Raw genomic sequence first — 11,452 nt, 5'->3', positions numbered from 1 at the left:
TGCTTTTTACGAAGATGATTAAGCAACTTATATTATTGAAAAATAAAAGATGACTGATGTCAGTTTGCTCTATGAAGTTTCTTTCCTACATCAAATGACCCTGTACAAAGTACGTCTCAATAAACCTCCTTGTGACTTGATGTGCGTCCAGTTAGTTCATGCCCTCAGATTCATTTAGGTGGACTCCCGTCATGAGAAATTCATGATCGGGGATGTATCCACTCGTATTTAGTGTGTAAAATCACGAATTATAGTCTTTCATATTTGTTAAAATATTGGACTATATCCAATCGATTTGAGCTGTCTTACTTACATGATAAGTTTCTTAGCATTAATTTCCATCAAGGGGCTGGAGCAGAGACGAACTTTCTCATCTTAGACCTTATTCCCATAAAATATTTTAATGGAAAAGTAAATTGAAGCAAGTTATTACTACACTTGGACCATTAAAAATTAATTACCAAACTACAAGGAGTAAATTAGAATTAGAGCAAAGATACAAGCTCAGGAATAAATAATAGGTTTCAAGTTTCGACCTCTTCGGATCCACAGATTTCAAAGTTTGCTTCTTTCCCCTTCCTCTTCCTTTTCTTCTTCTTCTTCTTCTTCTCCTTCTTCTTCCCTTCTCCTCTTGAGTCACCTCTGCATCTCTCTCTCTCTCTCTCTCTCTCTCCCTCCCTCCGTCGATATCTCACCCGTAAACGATAACCTCGTCAACGACCGGTTCTAGGGTTTCACTTGTACTCGGAGACTCCTCCCTTGTCTCCTTCTCGTCGAAACTCTTGTCTCCCGCTCTCTCTCTCTCTGCGTGTGTTCCTTGCTCTGAGTTGCTCACCTGAAATTCTGAGAATCCAGCTCTGGGGTTTTTCTCTTTCAAGCTCCATTTTTGTCATGTACTGTTCCCTTTTCAGCTCTGCATTGGTTCAGCCAAGATTCAGCAGTACACTGCTCCGCCGGACTTGAAGCGCGAAGAGCAAAAGTTAGATTTTTTTCTCGAAGAAAGGGATTCCCTTTCTACGTGATTGCTTTGGTTGTGGGTTTTTGTTTGGTCTGCTTTCCTTGGTCGGTTTTTATTAAGAATATGAGCTGGTTCTCTGCAAATAGAGCTTCCTCCTAGGTTCTCTTTTCATTTCCTTTCCTGTACGCGAGATAGAGGGGTTGAGATGAATAGCGTGTTCAGTGAACAAATTCTTGCGGACAAGCTCTCCAAGCTCAACAGCACCCAACAATGCATTGAAAGTAATCTTTCTATCCCTTTTTTTACTCGTAATCCTTTTGTTTGATTCCGTTCTGTTATGGATTCAAGTTTATGTTCTGCTTGTTCATTGTGGAAATGGAAGATTTTTTGCTCCCCGGGCACGACTTTCTTGGTTTATTGGTGATATCTGGTATATTCGTACTGCATTGTTAGGATTATTAGTGGCTTGAGTGTGTTTGATATAATCTCTCACTTAGCCTATGCAGTTACTGGTTTCTTGGTTCGGATAAAAAACAGATTGTTAGTTAATATTTTGATACACTGCCATTCTGGATCTGGCAAATTATTTAACCGAGGACGCAAGCTAGAAGAGACACGAAATGAACTCTTTTCACTTCTATTTGTAGCAAGATAAAGGCCTGCACCTACACGAAACTCCTTTGCTTTATGTTGGTTTTCTTTATTTATGATTATATAATTGTGATTTTGGATTGTGAGAGACCTCTGTGATTTCTCCTGACATTTTCATTCTGCCATTGAACTGTATGATACTAAAAACAAAGTGTGGGGAAAAATGAAGATGGAATTTTTGAATTTTTTGCCAAATCATGCATGCTTTGACATTGCAGCATGAGATATTCTTTGAGGAGCATTTGACATATTCACCCGTATGTGGTATCTGAGGGGAGGTTATCCTTGTCTCGTAAATAAATTAGTATGGCAATTTTTTTTTTTTTTTTTTGGAAGAGGGATGACTTGGAATGGAGTAAGTGAATATTGTCGTACATTTGTTATTTTGAAATACTAGGTAACCTATCTTACCTGTAATGATCATATGCACTATATTAAATGTGGAGCAGAAGATCTCTGAGTCTGATATGCTAATAATTTCGGTCAGGCCTAGTAAAAGATTTTTTTGTGTTGTATCTGAAACACCAAGGCCATGTTTGGAAGCATTCTCCGGTGCCTTTCATACTTTGAGTAGTTTCCCTTGTATTAATGTTTCATCTTTGCAATTCAAGTAGCCATTTTATAATAAATATTTTATGGGACATTGTTCTACAGCTTTATCACACTTGTGTATATTCCACCAAAGCAAGGCTAAGCTGGTTGTAGCTACATGGGAGAAGCAATTCCACAAGTCGGAGATGACCCAGAAAGTTCCACTTTTATATCTGGCAAATGACATTCTCCAGAACAGCAAGCGTAAAGGGAACGAATTCGTGATGGAGTTTTGGAAGGTTCTTCCTGCTGCTCTCAAAGACGTCACTCAGAAAGGTGATGATCGTGGAAAGAATGTTGTATCTAGACTGGTAAGTTTTATTCTTGCCACCTTTTTCTCTTTGAGTTTGAATAAGCAAGATGAGAAACGTTTCATTAATATCAAAAGTGTACGGCCCAAATGTTTGGTCAAAAAGTACAATAAACAGGCATATGGATCACAAACAGACCTAAATATGTGCATAGTCCTAAATAAGAAACCTCAAAGACGGATTTATACCTTTTGTATGCACATGTATGCATAAAGACTAGGTATCTAATTAAATTACAGGATTAGGTGAGGATTTGAAACCGTGATTAAAAGTTGCATGATTTGCAGAAATGCAAATATGTAAGTGATCTGCATACTTTTAGTCTTATGTTTCGGAATTTTCACAAATTCTATCTAGGATATCTAGGAAATCTCCAGCAAGGTGTTGGGTGGAAAGTACTGATCCATTTAACTGCTGCCAAAAATTATTTTAGGTTGATATATGGGAAGAGCGAAGAGTATTCGGATCTCATGCCAAGAGCTTTAGAGATTTAATGCTCGGAGAAGAGGCGCCTCCACCATTGGAGTTAAACAAGAAGCGTTCCCGTTCTGTCAGAATAGTTAAAAGGGATTCACGTTCCATTCGGACGGTACAAACAGAAAACCTACAAAAGTTGCAATGGTTTATCGTCTCGCTATATCAGCAGTTTTATTTATGCCAAAAAAATCAACCGCAAATGCAGAAATTGTCCATTGGTAGCACGCCTGAGAAGGTAGTCTCAGCCTTTCACTTGGTCCTCAGCGAGCACCCTAATGAAGATTTGGATATGAATAACTGCAAGACTGCTGTTCAACATGTAAGAAAGATGGAGAATGATTTTGAGATTGCCTGCTCAACTGGTAAGAAATTGACAATTTCATGTATTAAAATTCGCATCCAGCAGTAATTAATATTTCAGGATACTAATTTAAATATAGATTCATCGTTGCATAACCATTCTTCTGAAAGGCCTTAAAAGCTCTGCTCTACGTGATTCTTCAAAACAAATCTATTTCTCTTAAGCGTGCTTCTGTGTCTTCAGCCAAGGACCCGAAGCGAAAACCTTTGGCAAAAGAGCTGGAGGATGAAGAGAATACTTTGAAACAGTGTATCGAGAAGCTCAAATCAGTCGAAGCTGCTAGAGCAGCATTGGTATCTCAGTTGAAAGAAGCTCTCCATGAACAGGTAGATAATCATACCATTTGCTTAATCGAATCGTTTGTTGTGATTATATTGTGACCACCTGATCCTGTATCTTCTTCACAAGTGAAGTTTTTATCTAATCTTATGGGCATACTGTTCTGAAAATATTTTTTCAGGAGTCACAGCTCGAGAATCTGCGGACTCAGATGCAGGTACATGTTATTGCCCAAGCAGTTGGTGCCCTCTTAAATATTTCATGCTAAACAGGAGCAACCCAAGGTTATGTTTGGTACAAAGGAATATGGACCGCATGGAATGATGGCATAATCAAAAAGAAAATCCATTTTTCCATTTGGCTGTGATTCTTTATCTTACATACGCGAGTTAGTACTTTTTTTTTTTCCATTGTGCTGACTATCCGAGCTCTGTTGCCGTGAAATAGGTTGCACAGGCACAGACTGAAGAAGCAGAGTATATGAGAAAACGACTCAATGATGAGGATTATGTTCTAAATCCATCCATTTCGAACTCCCAAAGCAATGAAGTGAATGCCCAAATCCCAAAGAGAAGCACTGCTTCCATTGCAGCTGAGGTAGCAGACAAGCTTACTGCTTCAACCTCTTCCCAACTTATCATGACATCCATCCTCTCGAGCATGGCAGCTGAAGAAGCAAAGAATGCGGGCCTATCAAGAAGCTCGAACTCGTTTCCTGATCCAGGGCCAAAGCCTGATAACCAGCCTGTGTCAGCCCCAGCCCAGTTCGTGGCTACTCCATCAACGCACCAGTCGTACCAGTCAGTTGTCGGACCCCCACAGCAAACCCTGCAGACTCGGCAGGCCCAAGCCTTAGCCTCTCAGCCTCAGTATCACCACGTTATCCCAACCCAGCCTGGGCCTGCGCCTCAATATATGCAGCTGCCAGGAGGAGGGATGGCTGGTCCATATGGGTTTGGGAACTTCCCCACCATGTCAGCCCCTCATGCCCTGCCATCACCCCACGTACACGGCTCAGTGGTGCCTCTGGCTCGGACGGCCCCTTCTCTGACTCAGCAGCAACCAGCAGTACCTCTCACCCAGCAACCGCCAATCCCCCTGAGCTTCCGGCCACTTCCGCCATCTGGGCCCGGTGGACTGTACTATAGTGCCTCGAACCCTTCTCAATGAATGTACTCTTTCCCTTGTAATTGAGATGGAAATTTTCGATTTTGGTTGATGCGAATGGCTCGACAAAACCAGATGGATGAATAAATACATACGTGTCGAGCTGTTCCGAAGTGCAGACCTAGTTAATCCAACCGAACAGAAAAGTTGCTCTCCACGTTGTGTTCAAGTGACATTGGCAGCCCCATCGGGGTTGGGCTCCTCTGCAGTCCACTGATATTAAACCTTCGGTAAATGGCCGATCGCTCTGGTACCACACGTCAATTGTCGAGGTCACAGAGTCGCACGTTCTTTGAGATTCTAATTGATAGCAAAGGGTGACATTTTAGAGGACACATATCACAGAAAGCTTCTGTAATTACATTGAGTGATTGTTGCCAGAAAAGCTTCTGCAGTTGTAGCCGACCATCCTAAGTTTGGCATGGAAAAAAAATTTTGTTTGGTAACAGAAATATATTTTATTTTATTTTATTTTTCTCTCAATTTAATAACACAATCATTATTTTTTTATCGTTTTCTTCAGACTCTCTCATATTTTTTCTTATCTATTATTTAAATTAATTTTTTAATATTAAATTCTTTCAACTATTCTTTACTTTTTTCTCAATTTCAATACTTATTCTTCAATTCAACAATACAATCATAATTTTTTTATCTTCTTCTTCAAATTCTTACGTATTTATTCCAACTTCTTTTATCCTCATCTCTTTAAATCAAATTGAATCAAACTTAACTTCATTATCAAAGGCAACGTTAAAAATTTATTCTTTGATTACGAACTGTCAATTCACCAAAAGAATTAAAGTTGTGCATACAAACTAGTCACATAAGCGATCAAACTAAAATTACTAGTTCACAGTTTCATTGCCTTCCTCACGATAAAATCCCGAACAAAGAGGGGCATGTGGTTCAATATCCTGAAAATTGTGGAATACCGCCCATAGGTGAACCAAGCAGGCGGATTGTTCTGAAGGATTCTGGCCACAGCCTCCTTAGCAAACTCATCGGTAGGGGTCGATTTCATTCCCTGGGACATAGAGGCCCTCGCACGAATCACTGCCTCGTAGGGCTTGTAGAGCTTCCACTCAGGCATCCTGTTGTAGCTTGCGACCGCGGAGTTTGCAATGTTCGATTTGATGCCACCGGGCACGATGTTTATGACTTCAATCCCAAGTGGTCTGAGCTCCAATCTACAAATGCGGAAATTTGACTACAAAGATGAGAGTTCCAAATATTATCTACGGACATGGGATGAAAACCAAAACTAAGGATATGTGATTTTCTTCTTGTATAGGACTAAGATGGAACCGAGCTGCAATGTTTCATTTTTCCACACTTTCATGGCAAATTCGACCTCAGTTTCAACCTTGAAGGTAAAGAAGAAGCTTGTAAATCGATATCGAACTAACCTCAGAGTATCAGTAAAGGAATGGAGAGCTGCTTTTGTTCCGGTGTAAACACCTGCCCAAGGTCCGGGGGCCTGAGCAGTCACGCTGCCAATGTTTGCTACTTTCCCCTTTCTCCGACTAGCCATGTGAGGAACAACAGCTTGAATCATTCTTATCGCACCTATACAAACACTAAGAATATATTCACATCTAACGTATATCAAACAATGTTACGGAACGCATTCAAACTAGCAAACATAAGCTGCGAATGGAGAAATCATCTGCAAGAACTGATTTCTAACATTAAGATCGATGCAGCAAAAGAACTATCTTAGTAGCCCGAGCAAGTAGAACATTTTCCATTATCCAGCATATATTAGCACAACGACAATATATACTCGTGCGGAACTTTATTCTTGAAATAATTTGATCAAATTTATGAAATCAAGAAGTTACTGATATCCATCACGACTCAATTTGCAAGTCCTTCAGATTCGAACTAATTCCATCACATCAGGACAATCAAGATGAGCTAGAAACACGAATCCCGACTGATGTTGACGGTAGTAACTCAAATAGGAAACATTTACACCATTTCCAGATCGAGAACCAATCAGATTACCATGAAGAATCTAACCTTATATGAACAAACTTAGTCCGAGCCCAGCGACGTGGTTCAATTCAATTCCATACATATCTGACACAGATCAATCCATATGCGACTAAAGAAAACCAAATTGAAACGAGTCGATTTCCTCACGAGAACATTACCGAAAACATTGGTATCGAACGTCTGCTGCATCGAGGAGACAGGCACCTCGGCGAGGGGTCCGATGCACTGGACCCCGGCGTTGTTGACGAGCACGTCGATGCGGCCGAAATGACCGAGGACGTTGGAGACGGCGCCGCCCACGCTGCTATCGGATAGCACGTCGAGCTCCTGAAGGAAGAACCTTCGGTCGTTCTTCAGGTCGGACATGGATGAGAGAGAGCGGCTGGTGGCCACGACGTGGCAGTCGCGCGCCGCGAAGGCCCGGGCCATCGCATGGCCGATCCCGCCTTCCGAGCAGCCCGTTATAAGGACCACCGGCTTCTCGCCGCCGGCGGAGGGAGAGGAAGGAGTGATAAGACCCTGTTTATGCTCCTTCATTGAACTACGTAATGCGATTAAACGGTTCTGTATTCTGTAAAATTCTTGCTAAGCTTCATCCAATACATACACAGTTTAGAGAGAGAGAGAGAGAGAGAGAGAGATGAATTCGGTTCTTCAGTGAACGGACCTGTGAGCTGACAGACAGCAATGGCGCCTCCGTCGTCGGTAACGCCGAGGAGCAGAGCAGTTAGCGGTACGGAAGATCAATGGAGTTCTCCAGATTTAGACGCGGCAAGATACTATTGAAATGAAATGGGAGCCCAATTTATCAGGTGGAAAATTAATATTTAAATATTCTCAATTTTTATTTAATCGGCGAGCCCAGGGGCTTTTTTTATTTTTATTTTTTCAATTATAAAGATAAATGGAACGAGGATTGAACCATTTTCCTTTGCGTTATTGTTATTATTTCGTTCGGGACAAGGAAAAAGCTTATCATAAAACGATCCACCAATATCTTTAATCTATTCATGATTAAGACTAATTTTGTTTAAATATCAGTATCGTATTAGAAGACTCACAACTTTTTACTTTGTGATATATGTGATGGAGCCCCTTAGCCACCCGATTAAACTCCATTGAGGTTCGTATCTCGGTCCACGCGGGCCCCTGCCAATGTGCTTGTGAGGTTGTGCTTAATTCGTTCTATTTTTTTCTTATATTATGAACGTGATATTGTATCTTCCATGTGGATGGGAAATATCACATATATATATATACGTGTGTACATAATTTTTTTTTTTTAATGTACTCAACTGGGGCCATCATGTGATACGACACATACATATATTTATATTTATTTTATTTATCGTGGCACGAGGACAAGATGGAAGCTAGTCAATAGTAATTAAAGTAGCTATACCTACCAGTAACTTATGAAATAAATCAAGTTTAACTGATCACGCTGATTTCACATTAATGCACACAATTTGATGGATATATGAGTTATGGGACTGCTCGTTTACGTCCTGGAGACCTAGTGGCCTTGGACCTCTAAGATGGATGTTGATGAGTGCCGTGGCAACGACAGAGAAAGAGTGACTAGGCTATTGATTATTTGAAGGATTATATAATCTCACGCGTTAGAAATATACAAAGAGAAATTTGAATTATAAGGATTGAATACCATTATTTCATAGTTTAATATTTTGGGTCGGAAACGGGCTCAATCACTCAAAATTTTGACATCCTATTAAGATTAAGAGTTAGGACTAATTTGGGCCTTAACATTTTATGAGTTAGATAGATATCAGTCGTAGATGTGCCATATTCAAATTTTTTTGTTATGGTTTAAATTTTTTTCTCTAAATACGATTTCTACTTAAAATAATAAAATAGTGATTATAGAATCTCCCATCGCCCTCTAAATAAATCAAGCAATAGTTAACTTCATCATAATTATTTAATTCAGCTACACGCTATAGCTAGTCGCATATGGCAAATTACGGATACATTATCTCCAAAGGAGCATGAGTAACTTCTCATTCTGTAAAGACTTATGAGAATTATACGTTAATCCTGTTTTGCTCTTTATTTTAAGATGATTAATCACTCCAGCTGCTAATTTTCAGTAGCGAACATGGCTTCTCTGCCTGCCTGCTGCCCCGGGGGATTAGTCGGGTTATGGACGAAGATGGACATCCCCGCCTCGTTCAACTTCCAATGCTTAAACGGCAACTGCCTCGGAGGAATCGATACAAGTTCACCTTGCAACTCAGTCGCTAGATGGCCCTGCATCATATGGCCGATTCGCTATAGGATTGTTTATTGGTTATGTATTTATATATGACTATGCGAGTGTTTAACTTCGTGAACAACTAGCATATATAAATGAATATGCACACATATAATATACCTGTGATGAGTTCTCTGGCGACGTAGACTGCATCCAGATCATCTCGAGGGCCTGCACGATGTTGGAGACTACTTCAATGGAAGCCGATGCCTCTTCGGAGCCAATGACATGGATCCTCCTTGCTCGCTCCCTGAGCCGCCTGGTGTCGAGGATGGAGATGTGGATAGACTTCAGAAAGCCCGTGAGCATCGCATCGGCAATGATTCTGGTGGCTGCACATGTTCGAATGGCCCTCAGCAGGTTGCTCACGGCACTGTTGCCCCCGGGGAAGGGTGACCTCCCAAAGAGGTGGCCGAATCGGCTGAGCTTGGGGCGGCAGATCTCTTCGATTTGGGGACGGATGTTCGTCCAGAAGTTCAGGTCATTATCTCGGTAAGGATAAGCTGTAGAAACTTTCACGTTAGTATGTATATCATTTGAAATTTTATTACCTGTATACAGGGATGGATCGAGGGGGCTAAGTGGGCAGTCACCCCTCCCTCCATTCGAATTTTGATGAAATTCCTTATACTCGCTCCTCCTAACTCAGAAAAATTATCTCACCGTTTGCCCCCCTTAAGGATCTCGCCCCCCTTAAGTCTACTCCTGGGTCCATTCTGTCTCTACATATATGTATGAATCTACACAGATTACGTGCCAAAGCCATTTATATATACATGTATGCATAATAGCGCACTTCAATTTCGACCAATTTTGAGGTCGAATCCAACATTATGTAACATCTTTTCCATCTTCAAGGCTAATCGCGAAATCAAACTATATGGAAATAAATTTATACCTATCTGGTTATAATGGTGGATGGATGAACACAAAACTTACATAAGATGGATATCAACAAAAATGACTTCCGAACTAGGAATTCCGTGTCTACGCAATTCATCATTTTCTCAAAAAATCACTGCATTTACCTTGCCTTCCCTCGCAAAGTAAGTCACTGTAGTCCGAAAACCTCAACAAGACCCTCTCAAGAGTCCCGATGGTGTCCTCACTGCAAAATGGAGCAAACTGCAATCCATAGACTAGCCCGGGCATCACGAAGGCAAAGCTCCTCTGCCCAAGCCTAATGATTGGGGCATCCTTCGCGATAAGCCACTTGAAGTCTCGGACACGACAGGTGGTCATCAAAATGCTGCTGGTGCTTTTGATTATCAGCCTGATCACGAACTCCCCTAGCCGGAGAAAACTTCACAAATGCCAGAATCAGTTACACCTTACTAAGTCATGTTCAGAGTGTTTTGTTTTTGATGATCAATGAGCACAAATTATTTAATATGAACAATGAAAAAAATGAAGTGTTCCTGGACGGAACAGGAAATTTATGTAATCCAAGCATATAGTACCTTAAGGTTTTGTTCTCATCGAAGTTCAACAGAACCAACGCCGCACATTCAAACTTGAAGATCTGAGTGATGCTTCCATGAGGACGCATAACTGTATTTCCGCCGAACATGGTTGATCTGCGACAATGAAACATATATAATTCTTTTAAGATGAGAGGAATCACACAAGAAAGGCTATTGAGTACATCATGAGTTGAAGGCTGTGGAGGAGAAATTAGACCTATCATTACCAGAAGGAAGAGACTAATCGGTCCAATTTGATCCAATTAGGGTTCATGGTGAGGAAGAAATGGAGATTGTTTGGAGCCTTTTAATAAATAGATTACAACAAATTAAATCTCTCTTTTGGCTGTTTGTTTAGGGTCTGAGTCATCATTTTGTCCAGTTGCAACACCCCTTGTAAGCTAATATTAAATGAAATTTATACCTCCCTTTTTGGTAACACTTGAATTCAAGATTAACTGGTAATTTTTCTTTTTGAGTGAAATTAGCTGGTAATTTCAAATTCTTTGTAATTCTATTTGTTAATGATCCAAATTATTTACTATTTAATGGGAAAAATATATTATAAAAATAAATCGTCAATAGCTTAAGATATTTTGAAGACTTCCCCGTGGCCTTGTTTAACTGTATATTGCGAAACCTCAGGTAAGAAGAATAGTTAGATTACAGGGTTGATAAAGTAACGGTTAACTCTTATAGTTAGTCGTTTAAGTCATTAAATCTTATAATTTTCTATCCAACTGTCGACTCTATCGTTGCAGATGTAGTGTCTCACATGTCACATCCACAGGCGTATAAGAGACAGTTAAGCCCATTGATTATTGTCACAACACCAACAATTCATCCTCCTTCCATGTAGTGTGATGATCTTCGACCTCTAAAGAACTGAAGAAAACTTCAAAACAGGTTTCAGGAAGT

The 11,452-nt window shown here is 40.4% G+C and overlaps 3 protein-coding genes across 9 annotated transcripts; 1 reads left to right on the top strand and 2 right to left on the bottom strand.

The window, feature by feature from the left end:
* The first annotated feature begins 553 nt into the window (after positions 1 to 553).
* LOC116209408 (regulation of nuclear pre-mRNA domain-containing protein 1B) lies at positions 554 to 4,950 on the top strand. The gene is made up of 7 exons (XM_031543040.1): positions 554 to 1,239; positions 2,264 to 2,511; positions 2,945 to 3,100; positions 3,194 to 3,350; positions 3,533 to 3,675; positions 3,810 to 3,845; positions 4,076 to 4,950. The coding sequence occupies exons 1-7, from the start codon at positions 1,164 to 1,166 to the stop codon at positions 4,796 to 4,798; spliced, it is 1,539 nt and encodes a 512-aa protein (XP_031398900.1). The 5' UTR covers positions 554 to 1,163; the 3' UTR covers positions 4,799 to 4,950.
* Positions 4,951 to 5,529: 579 nt separating this feature from the next.
* On the bottom strand, positions 5,530 to 7,617 carry LOC116209584 (short-chain dehydrogenase ptmH). Of its 7 annotated transcripts, none has more exons than XM_031543268.1 (4): positions 7,464 to 7,617; positions 6,955 to 7,386; positions 6,205 to 6,364; positions 5,530 to 5,985 (listed from the first exon to the last, which is right to left on the bottom strand). In XM_031543268.1, exons 2-4 carry the CDS (start codon positions 7,331 to 7,333, stop codon positions 5,649 to 5,651), a joined length of 876 nt encoding a protein of 291 aa, XP_031399128.1. In that variant the 5' UTR covers positions 7,334 to 7,386; positions 7,464 to 7,617; the 3' UTR covers positions 5,530 to 5,648. The 7 variants fall into 7 exon arrangements, with proteins under 7 accessions (XP_031399128.1, XP_031399130.1, XP_031399131.1 ...); XM_031543270.1 differs by having other exon boundaries at positions 6,955 to 7,337; positions 7,464 to 7,612; XM_031543271.1 differs by having other exon boundaries at positions 6,955 to 7,360; positions 7,464 to 7,610.
* A 1,099-nt stretch (positions 7,618 to 8,716) lies between these two features.
* Positions 8,717 to 10,859, bottom strand: LOC116208868. The gene is made up of 5 exons (XM_031542436.1): positions 10,762 to 10,859; positions 10,532 to 10,648; positions 10,100 to 10,374; positions 9,192 to 9,574; positions 8,717 to 9,067 (listed from the first exon to the last, which is right to left on the bottom strand). Exons 2-5 carry the CDS (start codon positions 10,639 to 10,641, stop codon positions 8,897 to 8,899), a joined length of 939 nt encoding a protein of 312 aa, XP_031398296.1. The 5' UTR covers positions 10,642 to 10,648; positions 10,762 to 10,859; the 3' UTR covers positions 8,717 to 8,896.
* Between the last annotated feature and the right edge of the window lie 593 nt (positions 10,860 to 11,452).

This window comes from Punica granatum, chromosome 5 (genome assembly GCF_007655135.1).
Source record: "Punica granatum isolate Tunisia-2019 chromosome 5, ASM765513v2, whole genome shotgun sequence".
Classification (NCBI taxonomy): Eukaryota; Viridiplantae; Streptophyta; class Magnoliopsida; order Myrtales; family Lythraceae; genus Punica; species Punica granatum.
Note: the sequence above shows the minus strand (reverse complement) of the source record. Positions and strands in the feature narration are given on the sequence as shown.

Excerpts from the sequence above, each read along its gene's own strand:
- LOC116209584 (XM_031543268.1), bottom strand. The coding sequence starts at position 7,333 with ATGAAGGAGCATAAACAGGGTCTTATCACTCCTTCCTCTCCCTCCGCC. Across the intron at positions 6,365-6,954 it reads GTTCGATACCAATGTTTTCG|GTGCGATAAGAATGATTCAA; the intron begins GTAATGTTCTCG and ends GTGTTTGTATAG. Across the intron at positions 5,986-6,204 it reads TCCTTTACTGATACTCTGAG|ATTGGAGCTCAGACCACTTG; the intron begins GTTAGTTCGATA and ends CCGCATTTGTAG.
- LOC116209408 (XM_031543040.1), top strand. The coding sequence starts at position 1,164 with ATGAATAGCGTGTTCAGTGAACAAATTCTTGCGGACAAGCTCTCCAAG. Across the intron at positions 3,101-3,193 it reads ATTCACGTTCCATTCGGACG|AAATTGTCCATTGGTAGCAC; the intron begins GTACAAACAGAA and ends CCGCAAATGCAG. Across the intron at positions 3,351-3,532 it reads TGAGATTGCCTGCTCAACTG|CCAAGGACCCGAAGCGAAAA; the intron begins GTAAGAAATTGA and ends CTGTGTCTTCAG.
- LOC116208868 (XM_031542436.1), bottom strand. The coding sequence starts at position 10,641 with ATGTTCGGCGGAAATACAGTTATGCGTCCTCATGGAAGCATCACTCAG. Across the intron at positions 9,575-10,099 it reads ACTTTGCGAGGGAAGGCAAG|CTTATCCTTACCGAGATAAT; the intron begins GTAAATGCAGTG and ends AAGTTTCTACAG. Across the intron at positions 9,068-9,191 it reads CGCCAGAGAACTCATCACAG|GGCCATCTAGCGACTGAGTT; the intron begins GTATATTATATG and ends CATATGATGCAG.